This window comes from Neodiprion virginianus, chromosome 3, assembly GCF_021901495.1.
Source record: "Neodiprion virginianus isolate iyNeoVirg1 chromosome 3, iyNeoVirg1.1, whole genome shotgun sequence".
Classification (NCBI taxonomy): Eukaryota; Metazoa; Arthropoda; class Insecta; order Hymenoptera; family Diprionidae; genus Neodiprion; species Neodiprion virginianus.
The window spans coordinates 32,031,786-32,056,102 of NC_060879.1; the positions used below are offsets into that span (position 1 = coordinate 32,031,786).

Sequence of the window (24,317 nt, forward strand, 5' to 3'; positions counted from 1 at the left end):
GTAGAAAGACTAGATGATGTCTTTATCGGAAAGACCCATCGATCCTGAAACTTTATCAAACTTGAACTCGAGCGAGAAGTTTTTGTCGCGACGAACTTATCATCCCTTCGACGAAATAATCGTCCAAAGTTTTACCTTACTAATAACCCGCCTCGATATAACTCGCAGACATACCAAGGTTACCATCGTGTTGGTACTGTCGGTGCTGGTGTTTATAGTGGTTTCCGAAGCCGTACTGCTGCCCATCACGACCACCTTCGGCACGGTGCGAGTGCAGCTGCGACTCCCGCCGGTCGACTTGAAGTGGAATCTCTTCTTCAAGGCGGAAGCCATGTGGGCCAGTGAGTCCCCGTCCAAGGCGTGGGACACGGCGTTCTGATGCCGCGACGGCGGCGACTGCGGCCCTTTCGAATTAGCCCCACTCCCATTTCCACTACCACCCCCGCTCCCCTTGCCAGGGCTGTCCGAACATCCCTGCAAACACGGTGACAAAAGGTTTGAACCTACTTTTCACGCTGCTAATTCACGGGAAAGAAGGTGGACTGGTAACTCGTTAGGGCTTTCGCGCCGATAAGAATGAGGGAGCTACCCTTGGCCTTTCAACTTTTATCCGGGCGTTTCTTTCTTTTCTGCCGACTGCAATTTTCTTATAGACAAGACTGTGTGCTGATAGATTATACCTGAATCAATCTGCCAGCTCTGCTGTCTTAACAACCTGAATTTCAAGATATACCTACTGGTGAAAGTGCTCGAGGCGAGCACGAGTTGGGAGAAAGTGAAATTTCTTTGATCGAGTTTTGGGACGTACACCCAAGATGCTTCGTAAGCTTTTTTCACCCCGGCGATATACTTCGCCTTGAGAGACGTCGCAATTTATTCCTTTTAGTATATTTTTTTCCTGTTCTCGTTACGTATCATCGGGTATATTTATATGTAAAAGTCGACGATCCAAGTTTATTGTGCAGCCGTAGGGATGAAGAAAACCCATTTCGACGGTGTATCGTAAAGTGACCCGAGTAATGCTCGGAGACGTCCTTGCATTGGTTAAACTAAATTGAAAACGAACAAATCGACGGAAAAATATTATTGGAACAAGTAATTAATCGTTCAGATATAAGTAAACGAACTACAACTAAAGCTCATACTAATTTTAAAGAACTCCTACTCCTTGTCAATCACAGCCTGCTTAAATTCTGCAATTAATATTGTAGGTACAAGCTCGAATAACTGCGATGACAATCAACTGTCGTAACCCGTTGTACCAATTCTTTGTATCGACGTCTTACATAGGAATAAATTCGGCTTGGTTCTATTCATACACTCATGCAAAGGCTGATATTTAACCCAATTTTGATCCAGCCTTAGTGTGTCGAACAGCAGCATATATATAAATAAATATGAGCTTCAAGGACGGTAATCTTGTCGTACAGAATGAATATTCATCTATTATTCGTTGCCCATTCAAGCATTGCACTGCAAAGCCATCGGTATATTCGCGAGAAGAAACCATGAGGTTTGATGATATTCCTGATTCCACAATTGCAATGAACATCTACTTTCGGGTTTTTCAATGCAAAGATCGAATAAGGCAACGGTTGAAATTCAATCATGCTTTCCCGCACACAACAGTTGAGAAGCTAACTCAGAACTTCAACGTACGTGGCAACAAGAACGTACGATGTATCAGAATGAGAAATCTCTAGTGCACGTAGCGTACCATATCGCGTTGTAGTGCAGCAACAGAGAAATGTGTCGGACGTACGTGATGCGCAACGTTGTACATAACGTGTAAAGTGCTGCGCTCGAGAAATAGCTCCGCAGACAAAGCGGTAAATTTTGGTTGTCGTTCAACCGCCACACTGACCGATGCCTACGTGAGCGTATTTCGCGACGAGCTGTTACAGAGGGTTGAAAAATCAATGATCCCAGAGGCGAATTTTCAACTCCCTGCAAACGTTCGTTTCGAAATATTATGCAAATTATTGTATATCATAACGTTGTATTTTTTTGTTTTCTGTTATGTTTTTTTAACGTCTCCGGTTCGTTTTCTCTTTCTGTAACGGTAAAAAATCCGCGGGTTGAATAACGAGGATCAGCAAAATAAGGGAAATAAACGAGATTGGACCATTGACTGCCGGCGAAACGAGGAGAACCACGGGCAATTCGCTTTGTTCTTAGAATCGTGGTTGAGCCTCTCATTACCCATTCGGAGTTTCTTGACGTAGAATTTGCATCGCGCCCTGTGATTCAACGAATCAACAACCGTTATTCATATACCTTAGTCCCCACAGCCAGGAAAATTCCCAAATACGTCGAGAGCCTTCACGAAAGTATGTGTGTCACGGAATTTCAACTCTCGGTATACGTATAATTCAAAGTACCTATATCACAACTAACGGGATGACGGCACACGATTCCCTGAACACCATCCCGTGCCCAAGTTGTGTAGGTACACGTGTTTTCTCTCAGTTGGTCTAGCGGCCAGACGGCAGGTATATACCGACGCATTGACAAACGACCGGAGCAACACTTCCAAAGTGCGGAGAAATTTTCAAAGTTATTCTTCCCTTGTTTAAAAAGTATTCGCACAATTCGATATCACGGAGGACGCCTTGTTAAACATCCCCGAAGAAACTGGAGACCGTTCAAACTCAGGGAAAGCGAGTCCGTGGCGAGCTCAGAATCGTTTCGAACCCGGTTTAAAGAAGTTTTAGACATACATTCGGATTGGATTTCTGCGAAGCGTGTTTGAACATGAAAGCTGCGGGGCACCGGAACTTTTTAACTGCGTGTAAATCCAATAATCGCAGTTTGATAAACATTGACATCACGATTGAACAGCTGCACGGTGACAGATTCGGCTCACGTTGCACGAGAATTTCCCCACCAACTCAGCCACTTTTTTTATCCTTCCGGATCTGTTCCATAATTGGTTATACAACATTACTACTTAAAGGTACCCTCTGTGAATTTTTTCAGATTTTTAAATTTACTCGTTGCGGAAACGGTTTTCTTTTTAATTTAAACCCGTATATCATGAAAGATTGAAGTCGGGGAAAAAAAGTTATGTTTTTCCACCGTGGAACTCGACATTCTTGCTGAGTAAAAAAATATTCTACCGAAAACGTGAATTAAGGTAAATCTGAGTTGCTATTTTCCTTGAACGATTTAATGCGATAGACGTTATATTGGCATGTCATAAAAAATATAAGATATATTGCATTGAACAGTTCATGGAAAAACATAAGTTTTTTTTTTTATGTTAAAATTTTTTTGATCGACTTCAATCTTTTGCGATATACAGGTTTGAAAAAACACCAATTCCGAAACGAGCAAACTAAAAAATCTGGAAAAATTCACAAACAGTAGCTTTAAGTAGTACTACTGTATAACCACTTATGGAACAGATCAGAGAGGATAAAAAAAAAGTGGCTGAGGTGGCGGAGAACGCCTCGTATATGTAGAATGAATCGGACAGACAATATGCAGTTTGCAGATAGTGCGCAATGTTTTCAACTTAAGGTTAATACCCGGCTTGTTAATTAAGAATTCCAATACGTGAACGATCACTCGTCCTGGTTAACGCGCCGCAGGTAATATCGTGGAATACCGATCGGTATTTCCTCATCCCAAAAACACAAGCGATCCAATTTATAATGGCGTATTGTCGCCGGATCGATTTGCCGCCAGTGTCCCACTAAATTTGCATTTCCGACGTGCAAAGGCCGACGCAGGCTCGACGAAATAAGAGCCTCGATAAACGAGACTGGGTATCTCTGATCCAACGGCTGAACAATCGTCCGCGGCAAAAGCTTGGATATAAAATTTTCAAGCCAGATAAGCATAAGAAATTCCCTCAACCGTTATGGCGCCAGGCGAGTCACGTACCGAGTCGCGATTCGCGGAGGTAAAATATGGAGGAGTGAAATATATAAAAGCTAGCTTCCCGAAAATGCTCCGCATTTGCTCTTGTTTCGCTAATCAAAGTCTATGTAGCGATGCTGCGCCGTAATCGCCGTTGAATTTTATGCGTCCGCTTACAAATGGTTTGGAAAATTGTGCAACAATACATCGAAAGTAAAAAGTTTCGTCGGTACGTCGTACTAGGGAACTCCTAATTGTCACAAATTAGAAATCAATTTATTACACGACTTGAAGTCAATCGAGAATTGCGTTATTTTTGTTGCATTATAAACAGCGTCAGATGAGTCAACAAATTGAAAAAATTTAATAAGCAATATTGGAGTAGCCTGAAAAAAGTTCGAGCAAAATATAAAAACCTGCGGATCATTAATTATTTCGGCCGCGTTATAAGCGGATTATTAATCGTGCGGCATCACGATTTTCATAAATTTTAAGCTCATTTCTTGTATTTTTTCTACGTTTTAAGAGTATCAAGATTGTATCATCTGTGAAATGCTAAATACATTCCGATCGAATAACTCATCGTAAGAGTTATCGATGACAAAAAGGAAAAAACCGAAACATATTTCCGCTATAATCGTAACAATCCACGATTTCTTGAAAAGATAATACCAATATTGTAAGCATTTCGTGTTACTCGGATTTAAACGAAAATTTTATTTGTGATATTTGAAATTTTGTCTTTTAGATAATTGCTTCGAGTAACGGGCAACTGTCAAAATCCACCTGAGCACGATAACTCTATCAGTCTCGTACAATGTATGTGAGACGTGTTAGACAAATGTGGACAAGGTAATTCATTGGTCAGACGGATTTCAGAGAATTGGTGGTAGGGTAGGGCTCTGCTGATAAATGCACACCCCGCGCAGCAGAGACATTTGACAAAGAATTATTTAGAACGTTAATATCACCGTTTAATCTAGCGAGTCAAATCTAGTTGCGCGTAAATAGAGAGAGGGAACGGAACAAAATTTTCGGCGAAATTTACACGCGACTAAACAACGATCGTTCCGTCATCGCGAGGAATTATTTTTATTATACGATTTTAGAGTGATAATTTTCCCAATTTAACGTGTCTTCTTTACTCGATTATTTTTTACTATAACGAGGCAAATTCGCCATCTTCCATATAAACGTTGCCGTAAACCTTCGGTTCGATTTTAAATCGCAGGTGATTAAAACAGGTACCTAAATACCTAAGATTCTGTATATAAAGATTACGTATTTATTCGCCCACTGCCTGAAGACAAAGAGATTTAAAAAGTACCAGATTCACCCACGGGTTGAGAAGGCCGGGTAAATCGAATTATAAAGTCAATTAAGAAAATAATGGAAAAGAAAAAAAAAAAAAATTTAGACACATCTGAAGCATAATAAATTTTCCCGGTCCCAAGGGTTGTTGGTTGGAGGAATTAGCGGGAGGTAGACAGAGTGATCAATTATTTATCTCACGGTGATTTTGCCTTACCCTGCAAAGGCACCACCGCAATTAATCATCCCTTGAGCTTATTAAACGAACTATTATGCCGACTCCGCAATACCGTTGGGCGAGCTCCAGGTATTCTGAATAATTCCGACTGTGCAGTTTCCTGTTAAAACAGGTCACGCATCGCCGTGCAATTACCGAGTTTTAAAACTAAATATCCACACATGAATGCCCGCGAATGATTCAGGGATATCATTAAGGAGACGGTCAACAACAGGAGGCTTATAGTTTCGAAGGTAATTACAGGTGTATTCCATTTAGAATCAAGTCCGGTACCATAAATATTAAATCAATCGTCCGCAGCTGGCTTATGCAAATAAAAAAAGCGATTCGTTTGTGTGCTTAACCTGGATCACGAATCAGGAATATACGCGGTATAGATGTAATCAAATATGGCTCGTTGTGCGCTTTGTACGGTGCTCGTCATGATAATCAAATAACTGTTTTGTTCCTGGATTATACCTTCCCTGTGCCGCCCAATTTCGCCCAACTATTTCGGTACAAGTTTCCAAGGACTATGTATGATCATCGGACCTCACGTGTGAATAAAAGCGGACATGAATGTTGAATGAAGTACAAATCTCATGTTACACAGAAAGGGAAGCTGATCGCACAGTTTTAATTTTTTTCTACATTTGTTTCCCGAATTTTTCAAAACCCTTTATTGACACTGCTGAGGTTTGTTCGCAATTTTCATACAAAAGAATGACTCGGTAATTTTAGCTTCGTTGTATGTGTTGGCAATTTTTTTTTTTTTTAATAGTTTATTGTATGAAATTGTGATATAAAGGATGTAGGATTGAGCAATAAATTAATCATCTAATTTGGTTAAACTACTTGAATCAGGAACCAGACGAGAGTGGTGGAAATTTATTTTACAATTGGTATCACACCGTTTCGCAGCATTATATTTGAAGGTGAATCTAAGAATTTTGAAGATTATTTCCCATTTTTTTCATTCAATGACAATTCAATTTTCAAGTTCCTTGTATTACATTCTTCAATTTCCGTCAGATTATGAAACGACATTGAATTCTTTCTGAATCCAATAATTGATGCCCTGGCACGACTTTGGATAAAAATATGTGTACGTCAAATATGTCTGCTTCAAAGTGGAAGAAGCGAACGATTTAAATATGTTTTTATGTGACGAAATCAAATTTTGACATAATCAAACATCAATTTGGATAAGGATATTCATATTTGAATTACTGAAAGTGAAAATATTCCATTTCATAAACCAACACATTATATATAATTTCAGACTAAGTTACTCTACATTAAGCCTGCGAATATAATGCAATTCTAAAAAGCTGACAAGAACTCAGATTGTTTCTTCTTTTCATATAACGTGACATTGATAACCGTAAGCGGCAGAAACGTGTATTACCGAGATTACTTGAAGGCCTGGTGAACCAAAGTAGCGAAGTCCAGTATATCGCGAGAAAAGAGTGATTCATTTGACACGCAAATCCCCATTCCATGAAGAATATTATTTTGACAGTATACATACAGTTAAAAACGAGCGGTTTTTCGACGCTGAAAATATTTCCACCCCGAATGAATCTGAATTTTCACGTAAATATTATAGGTATACCACAAAGACTACCGTGCCTAGTAGAAAAAAAAAAAATAGATATCCTATTACTGCGCATTGAATTGCAGCAGCGGCACGAAGATATCGTGAACCGAAAAACACATCTCCGCTAAAACCTTGGAATAAGTTCCTCCACCACTTTAACCTACCAAAACAAACTGAACACTCACTATAATCGTATCGTTATTTTTCAATCGGGCTGTACCATAACGTTGAGTGTTCCGGGGTATATTATTCGTTTCACGTTATTGGGGCGGCTGGTTAAGCGAGGGCCAGGTCACGTAGACGCCGCATTTAGCCAAAGCCAAATGACCGCGGAATTAATTTTGGACATGTACGTGGATTTCTTTTTTCGATCTAGCACGACGAACATTTATATATTATACCTATAGAGAAAGATTACGCGAACGAAGAGATCGTTTTCGTTAACCTATATTAACGGTAGACATTTTTTTCCAAATTCCGCAACGCTGATGAAAAGCTGCACGAGTAGAATAATCACGAGCCCCTTATAAATTACACCCTCGTGATCTAATATTTCAGCGACAATCGAAAACAAACAGACAAATTTACAAAAAGATTAACTTACTCCCTTTCCTCGGCAAGAAATAATACACGAGATACGGTTTTGTGCCGCACGAAGTGCAGGGAAATTGCTACCGTTATTGCTTCCGTCTCTCTGAATTGCCGCCGCGAAGACATCGCTTAATATTCTTCAATATTCTCACGAAACGCGTCGACCCTTTTCATCCGTTGCTCTCCGCGCCGTCTTCATTCCGCCTCGGCAGTAGTTGAGATCATGAAAATGCTACTAAACACGCAAAGTTTTAGTGGAAGAGTGATCCTGCGCCCTCGCCGACTGATTTGCAAACCTATCCCGCTCCCTCCCCGAATTCCCACGACGCGGTTGAGACGCCGGTGGCATAAATTCAACCCGACCGTATTTTTCGTTCTATTCAATAAACATTCGTTTCATCGGAGCCGAACCGCATAACAATTCACGCGAACAGTGTTCTTTCTTTCTTATTCTCTTCCACAGCTTTATTACGGTAAAGCTGCTATACGTCTGTGCATGTTAGCACAGCTGTATTTTGCGAGGTAAAAAACGCGTACCTCTCAAAAAAAGTGAGATAACCAGAGAAGTCAGGCCCTGAACCGACCTTGGAGAGGTCAGAGATCAACCCCTTGAAATACCGGTCTGTTCGAGTCGGCAAAGTAAATCCGCGCCTGGCTAAGAAACTGATAAAAAAAAAAACAGTAAATAAAGGGGAATGAAAAAGAGGAGTAAAAAAAATTTGCGTTTCCGCAAGCGGTGTAAACCTCGCGTCGAAAAGTCAAGTTCAGTTTTATTACTGCCGATCGGCTTTGAAGGTGCCCGATACCTGCGGCAACCGCGATACTCGTAACCTTCGGAGGAAGAAATTTATCGCGGCAAAAAATTGAGACTGGGAATTCTCCAAGGCATCCAAAAATCGCGTGACGACCATCTTATTTTCGAGAACGTGTATGATACCGTAAAACACAGCGTAAAATGCTGGTGCGTGGGTACGACGTTTTAATTTCCTAGCCGCCGTTATAACTATATAGGGTTGAAATTAGTTTAACTATCCCGGAGCTGCTTAATTAACGCGGGTTTTACGTCGCTTGTGACTTTTAGTGCTCTACATAGCGCTCGGGGTACACACAGGGTAACCTAATAATTGGAGGGTAATGCTCACAGCGTACTCAATTTCCGGAGGACAAATCGATCACTTTTGTGTACTTTGAATTTATTTTCCCTGTTTAGGCCTCACCCTGCCGTCCGCGACGTTCACCCGCTTCGACAGCTGGAAAATTGGGAAAAGAAACCCCTTTCTCGAGTATATCAAACTAGCGAGAGCCCCTCTCTCTTCGTCCGGAGTTCTAGAAAGAAGCTGTTACCCGTTCGCCAGTCAATTTTTACATATCGATCTCTTTCTTTTTTTGTCTTTTTTTTTTTTTTGTATCGTTCACTCCTGGTTGAACGATGCAGGTACAATGAGAAGACGAAGGAAAGTGAGTGTTTGAGAGGGTTGTTTGTACGAACTTGATAAACACTTTTCACCCTGTCATAAAAAATAAAATAAGAGAAAATTCAGTGATACCTACGAACTCTGGGCGTTTATTTCCCATATGTGTATTCTGTGACTGAAATTTGTCGCCGAAGAAAAAATATTTAACGTTTACTTATGGTCCGATATAGCTGTGCTGTTTGCAATAACAACGTTGCGTCGAAAGGACCCGTTCTCTAGCTCGTGAGTAAACTAAATTTACGTACAAACAGATGGAGCAAACGGTGTTAAGAAATTTCTGAGTTCTTTCAATCTTGGCTGATGTTCGATGTGAAAAAAAAAACCCATTAAGCTGTATAAATTTGCTGCTTGCGTAAGGTGTTACAAGTTTGTGAATTTTTTTCCACCTCAGTTGGAATGAAAAATGTCCAACAATGCTTTTCCTCATAAAAACCGCAAGGTGCTAGTATTTGATTTTTGTATTTGAAAATTGGCAAAAGTATATTGACTGCCAATCACGTAGCATCATTTCGGCTGGATGGCTCGGTAAAAGTGTAAACGTCAAAAATATACCATCGTAAAATATACATGACCCTCTAATCTATAACCCCGCAAGGGTGGCCTACGCAGATAGCAGGCAACGTAAGGTACGGGGTTTTTTCCACGTGACACTTCGGAGTGCGATGAGATAATTTATACTAGCTGCTGTAAACAGTAAACGTGAAGAAATATCTGATTTCGCTTCGAAGGTTGCAATACCATTTTTAAAGTCTGGAGAAAGTTTCTCTTCTTGGTTTCAAAAACGTTGTGATTCATTATTGAAAATTTATTTTGAAAAGAATAAGCAAGTTTGTTCGGAGGATTTTTGCGTAAAAATCTCGTCAAATCTAATGATAACTCTCAAAATCTTAAAATCCCGTATTCCAATGAGTTACAGATTTATTTTTCACATCTGCAGTGACAATAATTATAATTCTAATCTGAGTGAATAATTTCAAACCGTATGCTAAGACTGGTATCGAATCAGCTTTCGTGACGAGCATTGATATGTATATGTGTACCGCTTATCGAGCGTAGCAAATTTACATATGCAAACACGAATCACAAAGGCATAGGTGAAATGAGTGTGTCTCAATTCTATTGTGTCGTTGGTATAATTTGCACTACCTTACGAACTGTAAAAATGGGACCGGTATAATGAATCTTGGCAATAATTATCGTTTGTTATGTAAAGATTCGATCTTGAATAACTTTATTTGTCGGTCAAATAAATACAGACCGTCTCACACTGTAAGCGTGTGATTTCGCAGCGTAGATTTACGAATGCATGTTACGAATGCAGAGACCGTTTTCCGTAATGGACCTGAATTTGTCCGCCGAAGAGCGCCGAGCACGCATTAAACTTACAGCGTGTAAAATCAGTCAGGCCGGTGGTAGAAACGTGTTAACAGAAATTTTCCTATCATGTTAAGTAAGCATTCGTTTTCCGTTACCGCGGTCTCGATCGGTTCGATAAATTCTGCTTACAAGAGGCAATAAATTCGTACCGTGAATTCGTTAGGCGATGTAAATCCAACTTGATTTCAATCTCAACAATTTGTGTCCGCTGTTTTTTTCTATCTGACCATTCCACCGGGGCCCCACCGCCGTCGTTTGCACGCTGATAAGCCGGTCGGAAAGGGTAAACTTTGGATGAAAATTTTCTACACCCACGAAATTTCCGCCCTGACATTTTCGTAATTACTTATAAGGTCCGCGGTAAAATCTCGACGTGGGTAATTAATTATGCTCACATAATTCACAAATAATTAATCCTCCTTTGCATAACTTTACCATATATTAATAATAATTTCGGACTCCCGATGCGTAAAATCAAGGTTTTTTTTTATTTTAAACAGTTGCGAAAGTCCCTGTAGAAAATCCCAAGAAACAACAAAATTATACGTCGTGGTGGTCACTGCACCGATTGGAAAAACACACATTTGCTAGAGAGAATATTAAATTCGCCTTTAAATAAGTCGGCGTCTCCGAACTCCCGCAGCTGAACAATCTGACCGAATTAGAAAAACTTTCCCCTCTCTTTGTCGAAACAATAAATTCCCCCGTATTTTTCAAAACTCCACCTCAGATACCGTACAAGTTAAAAGGTGTAAAAGTTGCGCGGCAATACGAGGGATTTCCTGGCGTTTACCCAACGCGAGTTTTGGGCATCCCGTTTCCAAGTCAAGCAGTAGAAACGGACGCCGTGGGTCAGACGACCACCTACTACTTGCAGAGTTTGGGCCGGCGTCGCAGCAAGTAGTGCTTGCCTCGCTAGGTCCGGCAGTAGAAACGAGCGTGAGTCAGGCGACTACAAGTAGTGGCTGCCAGTTACAGCGGGCCAGTCGCCAACGGGTCTACGGCCTATATTCCACCCGTTGTAGTTACGACGCCGACTTTATGTTCTCGCAGGGAGTCCTTGTTCGTGAGTAAATGCAATAATTCGGTGGGAATTTCCGAGAACGATGGGCAAGGATGATAGCCGGTAAGTAAGAGATAAAATATTACATTACACGTGGGCGAATGAAAATTTTGTGTGAAAGCTGTTTGTCCATTTAAACTGTGTGATCAGGAAAAGACTGGAATCGAATTTAAATTTGAGCTTAATTCCTCGCTACTAAGTATTTGAATAACATGGCGAGGATGTCGTTTTCGTCAACCAGGACTAGGAACTCAGGTCCGTAGGAACTCATAAAATACAAGATATATTATGGTTGAGAATTTTTCGTGACCGTAACCTCTGCAATTCGAGCACTGTCTCTCTCAAGGAGTCTTTTGGGTCCGAACACTTTTAATAATTAGTTTATGTGTGTGACAAAAGCGAATGAATATTCAAATTTGCGTGCAGGTTATTTCTGGTGTGTACATGTATGTATGTATGTAGTACACATATTATTTTGAATGCGCGACGAGGAAGGAAGTCGAAATTGCAAACGGAAACAAATGAACGTGGCCGTTTAAACGATTCAACCTTCAGGTATTTAAAGGTCTCGGAATTACTTGCAGAGCCGTAAATTAGGTACTCTTACACAGGGTAAAAACGAACAATGGAATTTTCATGGAAATTGGTTCGCATAAATTCAAATACCGAGCTGCGGAAGACTGCGGCAGCTGATTCGCTACGCCGACGCGTGTAATTTTTTTTCACCGCATAAAACTATCAACGTCGTCGTGCTAAAAATAATACCGTCGTTGTGGTGTCGGTAACGAAAATAAGAGCGGGAATAATTCAAGTCTGCAAATGCCAGGTAAGACGGAAACGGTGTTAAGATATATAGACTGTCGTAGAAAAATACGGGGGAAGGGGGAATGAACCAATCTTCTCGATGCGTTTTGCCGATTAAACTTCCTTTCAAAGTTTGACTCCAACATTTTTCAAACGGACTAGTTCCACTCCGCCTACCACTGAGCCTAAAAGCTTCGCCTCAAAAGCCTTTCACTGACGCATCAAACGTCTCCACTTGCCATTAAATTAAGCTAGAAGCTTGGAAAATGGCATCAGTCGAAAAGCATAGACTTTCTCGCAGAGTGATGGCAGACTTTGCGCTATTGACTCGAATCACTGACCGTCGACTATAGTGTCCTATGAGACATTTTCTTTGCAACATTTTCACCGCAAACATAGAACGGAAGACAAGTTTTATCGATAAGAAGGGTTCATTTAGATGGAAAACAAAGAGTGAAATTGATATTTCGGGAGAATCGAGAACCAGACTTTGTTCAAGATATTTTCTCCGTTTAGAATGCCTAGCAGAGCGATAACAATATCAATAAAATTTTACTGTAGAAATAGAATGTATTATTATGTGAGGCATTGAGCTCGCGCTGCATGGATACGAAGCTATCGACGCGATACACCGAATATTGTGCTACACTTAGATACCGCGTACTCGTAGCTTTAATACATCTGATATTTGCATTTCGTGAACAAGTCTGCGCTTATACTCCTATTCTAGGCATTCTTAGCAAATTGTACCATCAAGAGGACGACCTTAACCTAGTTTGCATGTTTCAGCACCTCGACGAATGCTTTTTCACGTACATATTACGCGGTGTAGGTACGGTGAGAAATTTTGGATATTGAAATTGAAATCTTTTTTGCGAAAACGAAAACAAGGACGTGGTCAACGTGTGGTTCTCGTACAGAATCGAGGGAGAACAATGACGGGCATCACAATACGTAACAAAAAGTAAATTGATCGAACGATGGTTGATAAAATACGACGAAACGGGCGACGGAACGAGCCTTGACGAAAAAGCGAAATTCGAAAAGAGGATCACATTCATCGATCATGAATTATACACAAGGGAGCGCAAAGACTGGATTCGGAACGGATTCGGGGGAAAAAATTGAACCCGCCACACGGGTGGTGCTCGATGTTGATACTCACGTGCGCTTTGTGTTCCGGGGTTGCGGGTGGATTTGGGGAGTTTGGCAGCGAACTACCCGAGCATTGCCGCAGCCGCGCCAGGGCTGTGCGAAGCCCCTCCGTCACGAGGCCCTTTTAGTAATCCGTGTCAATTCTATCACTTTTTCTCCTGAAGCTCTTTGGCGTTTCCCCTCCTCGGGGAGTTGCTGGTTCTCGTGGTGCGAAGCGACCCATCAGGACTCAGGACATATTCGTGCCTTTGTTCCACGTTCCGCACTTCCGATTTCTGAAAAGACGCGTCTCTCTCCTCCTCGCCGATATTGTTCTTCTTGTTTCGGTAGCTCCGCGAGTTATCACCAGCTCTGCGTTACTGCCGAAGGCGATCTCTCGGAAATGTTCGGATGTTAAGCCGCGCTCGTTTTGGCTTTGAGCTGCGATCTCGCAGCTTGAAATTTGGACAAAAGTTCAACACAGCTTTTTCTTTTACCTTGCTCTTTGATTCGGTTATTTGCAAGTTGACTTGTTTCAAACAATGATAATACAGTAATTCGCGTTAGCTCCACACACAAGCTTAATTTCTTATCGTTAAGCACAATTCAAGAGAAATTGCCCCGCGCACAACAATACGAAATTTATTATATTGATATTTATTGATTTTTCACCATTTTCATTTATTCACAAGGGCTTATCCTGTGCGTTTCATCCAATCACGTATACGTCAGTCCCGATTTCTTTGAAAGCGAATAGTAATACACTTTCATATTGATTGGATAGAAACTTTTTTTTTTGATTCCTCTTCCTTCGCGACGACACACAGAAGCTCACTCGACAAAAAACTGCTGCAGCGTTCCTGAAACAAAGTAAAAAAAGTTCGTCGTTCAATTTCAGGTCATTAAAATCTACCTTTGAGAATTAATTTCAGCCAACAGCGAAAAAGTTTCGCGCAAGTGAAATTCATTTCATCGAAACAAATCATCAGACGTCAGAAACTTCATTCTGATCCTCTCAAGACAAGTCGCATGTACTGTGTTAGAACGTCCGCTCGTCTCGTCCGGGAAAATAAAAAAATCCGTCGAGGGTCTGATTTCCATCGCAAATGAAGGACCAAGAATATAAAAAGGAGCCTAATTACCGAGGGGGAAAAAAAAGTGAATCATCTAGTTACGGGATAAAAATTTGCGCCGCTTTTTTCGAGACGAGATATATTTTTTCGGAGTTCCGCAGGATTCGTCAGGGGATAAATGAACGTGGCGTAAAAATATTGCGCAATCAAGAGGCGAGGGGGGAAACGAGAATGACCTATTTTCTTGAAACGTGTATAACAGATACGTCTGCAACGGCTGGTCTCCATGCTCTTTCTCATTCTCTCTCCCTCTGTCTTCTGGGTTGCACAGGCCGAGAAATCGCACAGTTTTGGTTGAAGTGGGTGAAAACGTGTCGCGCGACGCTTCCCGGCGCCGTTAGGGAGCACAGAATACTGCATGGATAGACGGGAGATGGAGCATCTTCGCCGGGGTGAATGACCTCCGCCTCGCGGGGGCGCGAGCGCACCGATTCACCCCGATTCACCGCTCAGCCACCTTGCCTGCGTTTCGAATGAAAACTTACTGAACGAAACTCGCGTGTAACCTACTGAGGCTGGTGCGTTCCCAATCAATATTCAAAGACCTCGTTGCCGATGAAACCGCACAGCCACGTGGGCAATTTTTCACCCGTCCGATCATCGCCGTTGCGTCTCTTTTTCAATTCCGAAAAGCATCAATTCCTGGGTACCCTCGGCTGTTCCCAGTCGGCTTCGGATCAGGTTTGGATTCGGCAATTCAAGTTATTCGAACGCCTTTCAACGTGCTAACGAGAAACTTTGCGCGTTGGATTTTGCGCAACAAGCTGAACTACGACGTAGTTTTAATACATCCCTGGCGAAACGGCAGACAAACGTTGGTCTTCAAACCAGGGGGAATCGATTTCCGGCTGGCTATACGCTGCGCCCGTAAGTACTAACACAGCTACGTATTACTCCATGTGTTATCGTGTTGAGGCGTACACTGTAGGCGGGTTGCTGCTATGCGTGCAGTGAAATCCCTAATTCATTCTCGCCGCGCGCGATGAGACACCACGCGACCATTTCGTTGCCGTTGAAGCCAAACAAACCTCCTCCGAGGATCTAATTCGCGACAACACTGCCTCTGCTCCCGCCTAAACTGCCAAAACTCGACGAAGACGAAGTGGCGTCGGCGTCGCCGTCGGGTCCCGGGTAGCTAACCCGTTTTACCCGGTTTGTGGTCTGAGTCGGTGTGCAGCATGGATCAGACCGGGTATCCCGGGAGGATTAGACTTCGGAAAATGAAGATGAACGCGTTTCCGGAGCACATGGCTATATTGGAGCGGCATGAGAAGGAGGTGGTGAGAGGAGAAGAGTCGCTTTATCAAACGGGGAACTTTCTACCGTCCGTCGTCTACCACGGACTGCTCGTATCTCTGGGCGAGATTTAATTTAGGACGGTAAAGGCGATCGCAAAGTGACACTGGGTGTCAAGTTTCCGCTGGGAAGAGGCGATTTTGAAGGAGAAAGACAGAAGGAGGGACCGACAGGGGATGCTGGTTATTTACCCCTCGGTTGAATCCCCGCGGATTATCCTTACTCCGGTGCACTACAGATAAAGGGACTACGGGCTTGTCTGGAAACTGTCTACTCTATCTCTAAATAAGTTCTAAGTGAAAAGGTGATATGAAGCTTACTTGAGGTCTCAATAACCACGACTGCGTTCAACGCGCTCAGGAGGATCTCGGTTTCGAGTAGCGGTATCCTGTCAACACTGGGCACCAGCTACTCTGCTCCTTGATTTCACACAATGTTCCCGATACGTTAGAAAGGTTTCAAGTTCAGCATCTCGTGCTTTTCTGTAGAGAATTGAATGTGAAAGAAATAGAAGAAACGGGCAGAGTTGATTTCTAAATTTTCTGTAATTACGTTAAACGGGAACAGTATCGAGAGCCTTTTGTACGACGGGTGTAAAAATGCTTCTGACACGTTCGTCAAGGTGGTAATTTATGCAACGACGGTAGAGAGAGTGCAAGATATTTGAGAAGAAAAGTATAGAGAGAGTGGCGAAGCTGCACGCTCTGTGGACCGTCCTGCAGGGAAGAGGTCGAAGACAGCACTGGCCGGCGTGCGTCGTTGACATGGTGCGGTTGGCACACTGGGACGGCATTCTGGGGCAGCGTTGGGCGCAGGCGTCCTGCCACCCTGCAGGCGTCCCGACGCCCGACTTTTCAAAGCCTTCGAAACACCCGCCACCTGCAGCGGACCCACCGCTGGATGGCACACATATGTGCCCTACAAATTGATTGCCCTCGACGGTGGAAGTAGAGACGGAGAACGATATTGGTTTTCTCGACTTTCTTGCAAACACCGTAACTTTCAATTTTTACGGTTTAACAGCAATCTTTACCTTCGAGATCACTTTAACCTTCGAAGATGCGAGTGCGGTTACTCCGCGTGCTTTCGTCACGTGGAGATGTAACGTAATGGCGTGTGAGTCAGGTGTAAAGCATCAGCGGATGAGAGAAAGGTATCGATTTTATGATCCGGATACACAACTCGAGGCGATGGGAGAACGCGGAGATTAAACGGAACACTCTCGGCATTCTTTCAGACAAGTAGAATGTCAAACCTGTGAAAAACGATTTTCGAACGGGATTATGTACAGCGATGTGAAACTGAACACCGAGGCGCAAAGCTGATACGAAAAAGAACGGACACGCTATAGATACGCGATACCGAAATCGGAGCACGTAAAGAAAGGCTCGTGCCTGAAAAATACTCACCTTGAATACGGACGCGTTGAAAAGATTGAATGTTCCAACTGAAATTGGCGAAATTGTATAATAAGCGTTAATTTGACTGTATCGATACGTCAAGGTGGGTCAGCAATTATAACGTCATACTTACGTTCAACTCAAAGGCAATTTTGATTAAAATTAAAATCAACGCTCATTAGGAACAATTTCTTTGATACTGGTGAGACATTGAAAATACGACAAAGTGCTCAATGTCCAACAAGTGCGGGATGAAAGGCATTAACCATCGGAGGTTATTTCAGTTCTCGAATGCTTTTGATCACCACCAATCCTGGCACAAATTTCGCTCTCAAAGAATAAATAGCAAAAATTCGACATTTTCAATCTGTGCAAATGAATCGGTTTACGTTTTCACAGTGTTGAAATTGACAAATTTCTATCAAACTTACGGCCCAACATGCTTCAATAAACTAGCGCCGTAATTGATGTAGAAAATGTAAAGTAATCAATTGATCATAAGTCTTTTGAGAGACAAAAAATGCAACCGTTAGGTAAGCTATTGTCGGTAAGTGAACAAATAGCGTCATTTTCGCACAGTTACAACAGCGCAGGTGGATATTTGTTGTTATTTTTAGCACCTGCGTTGATTTTCTATCGTGCATGGCAGCAGAGGGGTAGCACGTTCCATAAATTCATCACATTTAAGGAAGGACTTTTAACTACCGGTCGTTAGACTTGACTATTTGTTGGCAAGATTGGCAAGAGAAAGAGAGAGAGAGAGAGAGAGAGAGAGAGAGAGAGAGAGAGAGAGAGAGAGAGAGAGAGAGAGAGAGAGAGAGAGAGAGAGAGAATAAAAGGGGGATTGGGAGAGGAGCACCCCTGAGCAGAATTTCCTCTGATAAACGAGAATTTACGGGTAAAAGTATTCGGGAATTTCCTGACATCATATATAGGCTGTGAATATAGGTGGTCACAGCAGGCGTGGCGAACGTTATATCGGAAAATTGCATAAATCGACGCTGTTGTTTTACCTTCGGCATCCCCCATATACTGCACATTTTAAAGAACTTTTTACCGCTGACGGAGAGACTGTGGTAGATTGAATACATTCGATTAGGCATAGTTTCAGCTTCGTAAGAGGTAATTTCGCACGGACGTGCACCCAGATTGTTGTAAATTTTTTACCCCTACATTTGTAGATGTTGGAAAAACTCGAGTTTCAATGTTCTCAAATTTACGTGGATTTAAGTTGAAAAGATACTACATCGAAGATAAATAAGCTACCACCGAATGCATCACTCTCTCCACACACACTGGTATTATCGATTTCCGCGGCAACCCAACGGCAATTTGTTTTCCCGAGAATTGGACGGGGCGCAGCGTTATAGCTCGTCAATACGATAGGTCCTCTTTAATTTGGGATCAGTAGGGGGGGCGTTTGTTCTCCTTCCGTATGAACGAGAAACCTTGGGGTTCGATACGCTGCGCTATGAGGTTCTATTCGTGAACACTATGCGTAGAACGCACTGCTCTCATGTGCGGAAATAGACGCAAAGCCAACTCGAACACTCGGTCAGTAATAACGTAAGAGAAGTAGATGCCCCAAAATCCATAAGCTTGAAGGAAATATTTGTCAAGCTCGAAACGGTATTGCGTTTTCGTCAGAAGAACAGCTTCGCCTTCAATACGTGTAACGTACTTTACACGTGCCGAGAAAATGCGTGAAGAAGAAAGGAATCATCGTATTATCATGAAATATACGAGTACCGTTCAACAGTGCCTGGTACAATACCTACGCCACATTGGATGTAATTCCCGACACCTAACAGTACAGGGTACAAAACCGTGCATTGATTATGCCGCCCTATCTATTATGGCATATAACAACATATCATGTACGACGATGATCGACCCTTATCGCCGTTTGCGCAGGGCCGTCGTTCGGCCAAGGACACCTTGTTCTTATTTGTAATCCGAGTTACAGCTTGCGGAAGCGGAGCCAATACACTCGCCATATGGTATCACGGTTTGGATTTCCGATTTCAACAATTTGGTATATTATAAAATCGCCCCCGCCACGCCGCGCCTCTGATTTTCACACCTATAGGCGAACCTTACGCGCCTCTGTGTAAGTGTAAGAGAGCGATTGGACAAACTTCGAAGATAGGCGGTGAAACACATCCTCCCCCACCCCTCAGCTCTGCAGAACTGATATAGAAGCCAATTCAATTTCCCGCATGCGGAAGAATCCTAGCGAAACTCACAGGGAAAGATCGCTATCCCGCAGGGATGGTTAAGGAGTGTACACGCTGTACGTATCTTTAGGAAGTTAGTTTGTCGATCGTTTCGAAGTATTTCACGACGGGGTGCGACCGCGAGAGGGAGAAACTTCAAACGGACCAAAACAATGTTCGTCGTGGCAAAACGCTTCGAGAGTACCCGATGAATTCACCGGTCTTACAAATGATTACTTTATTTAACACTTGGGTGATTGGGCCGAAGCAGTGAAATCCGGTCGATCATTCGAATTTCGATCCGACCCGGAGACCAGTTGGAAAATCAGAGATCTGGTTACGGTCGGTGCGCGTCGAGCACGGGGAACGTTGTTCGTTATTTTAATGGACTTGATTCGAATTGATGCTACCGCGGGTAATCAATCAATCAGCCAATCAATCAGTCGATCAATTAATTAAGGAGAAACTTATACGTTCGTATATGTATATGTATACAACGGTAATAGCTCAACGCGTGCTCTGTGCCTTGAATTTCCTCACGTGATGACGAACGTGCAGCGACTGAACGACGAATGGACCGAGATGGGCGAACCCGCGAGTTTTCATATATTTCATACCAAAAATCATCCCCATTGTGTTTGGCAATTCAGTTTTCGCTCGATTTACACCACTGGAAAAACCGTGGAATAGATAAGCCGCCGACAATCATCACGGTGAGTAAATTTTCTATTCTACCTACGATATGACCGAAGGTATACGGTGTTATCTTTTTCCCACGCTCGATTACTCCGGATGCAAAATTTCTCAACCGAAAGAGTTAGCACGGTCGCATCGAACGTCAACCTAACGAGCAGTGATCAGTCAACCGCGTGATTTATGATTCCAATAAAACTGGTTGCGATTGCGAAAGCTCATCCTTCGGGTGCAAGTTGGCTATACATAATAGATCGGCAGAATGAAAAATCTCTCGTCAGTATCTCGATTGACCTTTAATTTAGAATTGAGTGATTACCCTGGTGAAATGATTTTATCGCAATTTTCACCGCACGTGGAAAAGCGTGGGCGTTTTTTTTTTTGCGGAACGAGAGTGAATTAATGTAGAGGATTCTCGTCCGCGATTGCTTTAGTCGACTGGGTGGTTTGCCCTGACGCACTTCATCTGTGGTACTCCTATTACAGAGTTGTTGGACGGTGGATAGGATTAAGCGGCTGGTTTCTGGCTCCAGACAGTTGAGACGAGAGGGCGGAATTGGCAGGGTGCGTACCTAATGCAAAACAGTGCTTCGTGTCGTGATAAGTGGCACTTGGTTTTTCGAATATTACATAGAGAATTTCCGCGACGCAAGGTTCAAAAGTTTTTAGCTTTCTAATTAATAGCTTTTGTCAAGGCCAGGCTAAATTGCTAACAAATTAACCGCAATCAACGCTCAAATTATGCGAGTCCCTCGCTTTTGTACCGTGGAGCCACACTTGACTGTTTGATGGCTTTTCAGTTGAACGACGGTATATTGTGGAAAGAATAACATTTCAAGATCTTGAGAGATTCTACTGCAAATATATACATCCACCTACCCACGTTCATCTGCAGTGCTGCGCAGCAGCGGTGGAAAAGGGACCCTGTGAAACAGTATCCCCTCAAGGAAACCGAGCAGTATTCCAGACAATTCTAAATCAAGGGAGTAATTTCGCCAAGGAGATAAAAAAAAGGCGCAATGCTGATTCGAGCAGCTGTTTCTTATTAATAATTACAATGTTACAGAAACCTCTGCAGATCCGTTGAAAATCTAATTATCACTTTGTCAAACGATATGCGCATGTAAATTTTGACTCGAACACAACGTTTCAATCGATTTTTTTTTCTTTCACAATTCACGCGACGACGAAATAAGTCTCCCTTGGCCTTTTGAGACTGGGAAACCCATACGAACTTCTTGTATGCCCCGTTCCAAAAGGGGGATAAAGTAAAGAAAAACTTAAATTCGGAAACTTAACTTTCCAATGATTGTATCCGCGTCTCCACCGCGTTCTGACTACCAGGGAACTCTAGTACCACCGGTAAGACAAGTTCGGCGAACAGCTAAACCTTCGGTTGAATTAGGGCTTTCACCGTCGGCCAACTTTTAAGCGTAACGCTATATGCTTGTAATAATCAGCCAGATCAGTCTATAATTACTTACAGACTTCGCCTAAATCACGACGGATAACTGCCATGCTTTGACGGATCAATATCACACGCATAGTTAAACGAAGAACCATTTGTTCTACCACAGCTAATTGTAAGTTTTACTTTGATCTGGACTCATGTTGAACTGGGCATGGGTACCGAAAAATTGTCGAGATAATTTTCTGGATCTTAACTCAACGGAATAGGCAAGAGTATTTTTGGTGCGACAAGGCAGAATAGTTTCGCTTACTGTGCTGTTTCGTTGCAGTCTGTACATTGGATACTGTAAAAGAGCAACGTAACTCTGGGGAACACCGTGAACAGCTACGCGTGATAAGCTGATACAGTTTCGAAGTAGCCACGTAAGACAAACGACCGGGCGGTCATTCATTATCTCGCGATCGTTCGTATCGATTTTGTACCAAGGTGCTGGTGCAGATGGAGTTTACTCTACATCTGCACGCGCATAGAGTTTCAGTATGCAAAGCTTTTCCCATAATCCGATAGTTCCCGTAAATGAAATTTCCCGTCACTGCATGGAAAATTGAACGAAAGCTTGACTAAGGCAAAGCGAAACATCGCATTATGATAGAAAGGTTTCACCCTTGTAGGTAAAATAAGCGTGCGGGTTTTTCCACCTCAGCTCCTCTATTCATTACAAACGAATTGAATTACACAAGTTACGGGTTGTTTGTTTGTTCGGCAGATGAATTTTGCAAAATTAAATGTTCCCAAAGTCACGTGAAACTCTGGAATAAATCACCTGCGGTATCGCGAATATTATATACTTTGACCTTATCGTAACGTTAAAAAGCACCAAGGTAGAGTTTTGAGTTCACAAACTCGTATTACTGTCACCGTACGATGTACTGACGTATATTACCCACAACAAAACGCTCGGCTATATGAGCCAGAGCTACAGCAACGCAAAACTCTTGTTCAACGTATCAGAGCCGATTGCTTAGAGTCAAAATATAGCCGAATAAATTGAGGAAAATATGAAAATTTATGATCAAGGTCGGAATGCGTTTTACTGCAAAGGACGCGCACCCGAGATACGAGTCTCTGGACTTCATGACACTGTCTAGTCGGAACCTCTGCTAACAGCTGACGTTATGATCTTCCACGACGCAAACTTTAAGGGCAACCCTAAGTACCGACAGTTTTTTTTTAAAGAGTTTTTAGAAGCATTGAACAGCAAGAGATCGCGAACGAGAACTAGCCTACGCGATCCATCAGGGTGATGAAGGTCAAGTTGTCGGAGACAGACCTGATCGCTTGAGAGTTGAGGACGGTAAACCAGACCCTTATCGTTCGATCGGGTATGTGAAATTTACCAAAAGTGGCCTCGGGCCACTTAGGAACGAGAAATAAGTAAATTCGGTAGCGGAGCAAGCATCCGCACACAAACGAAATTATTTAAAGACTTCTAGAGAATTTGGAATACCTTTCGCCAAATACCTTCCACAAATTGATGAAAATATCCGAAACGTATTATCATGGAGTGCTGTAGGACAATAAAATTCCAAGTATCTTAACACGCATACTCTGAGGCAGTATTATCTCAGGCTTGATGAATCGCAGGTTTTCAGATGCCTCGTCGATACTTGTGTAATACCTGAACCAACAAGTTTTTGTCATGTTGTCATTTTCGTGTTGTAAAGAAATCCAGTACGTGCTCTTATTGTACGTCCCAGGGAGGATAAAAAAAAAACATGATTGACCAAAGTGATTGCTTGGTCACGTAACGTCCCTGTTCGGCTTGCTTCTTTTTTTGTTGCCGTGTATGTATTTATTGGACAGAAATTCTTGGTTGAAAGAAAGAGAATCATCAAATCGATATGGAACCAGAAAAGTAATATACTATAATACTTATACGAACTTCACTAAAAGAATCGTTGCGACTAAGTCGCTCAAGCGTCGCAAAAATTTATAACTTTCCTTAGCGCCAACGGTGTGCCAACTTCAATATACCCCCTTTTTCATGTGTAAAATGTACAACATGAATCGTTTGCACGATTATGACACTGTAGTGAAAATCTCGTCTCGAGTGTCACAAGACTTTTAAAAATATGTAGGCTCACTGAGAACAAAAAGAGAGGTAATTTTACGCGGTGGGATTACGTATTCATGCGTGGAAATTGAAACCAAGCATATGGAAGTAAAACGTTCACCTTACAGCCTTTACTGCCTGGTACACCAGGCTATTGTTTGAACGCTCGTCTGAAACTGGCATCAAGTAGGCCTGCGCGTTGTTAATAAGACTAATAGCAGGGCCATCGAAACGGGCGAGGGTAAACTGCAGCAATTAGGGAAGAGTAGGATAGAGCAGGCGTATATTGGACACTTTGATCGCCCGAGATGGAAGTTCTGGCGCCATGGGTGCTACCTACGCCACATTCGAATAAGCGATGTCATCAATCGCAATTTGCGCCTGTATCAAAATTCGAAGTTTTGAACACGTGCAGAAAAATCTTTGCACCTGGCTGGCAGACGTCAACTAGTCAATATTTACAGTAACAAGATTTCTCAGTTATGAATTTGCTTTTCTGTTTCTGTAACTTGCGACTACATTTACCCACGCATCCTAAATGGAAGAGACATATTGCCGTCGCTATCAGAACTTAGCCACCCTTGCCTCAGCGGCAGGTGTTCACACGGCAAGTTCGGTG

General features: G+C 42.5%; 1 protein-coding gene across 1 annotated transcript in view; it reads right to left on the bottom strand.

The window, feature by feature from the left end:
* Window positions 1–16,586, bottom strand: part of LOC124299960 (uncharacterized) — an 84,017-nt gene extending 67,431 nt beyond the window's left edge. The window contains exons 1-3 of the mRNA XM_046753447.1: window positions 16,186–16,586; window positions 13,468–14,296; window positions 175–474 (exon numbers count right to left, since the gene is read on the bottom strand). Of these exons, the coding sequence (XP_046609403.1) occupies window positions 175–333 (159 nt within the window). The 5' untranslated portion in view covers window positions 334–474; window positions 13,468–14,296; window positions 16,186–16,586. The remainder of the gene's footprint in view (window positions 1–174; window positions 475–13,467; window positions 14,297–16,185) is intronic.
* Between the last annotated feature and the right edge of the window lie 7,731 nt (window positions 16,587–24,317).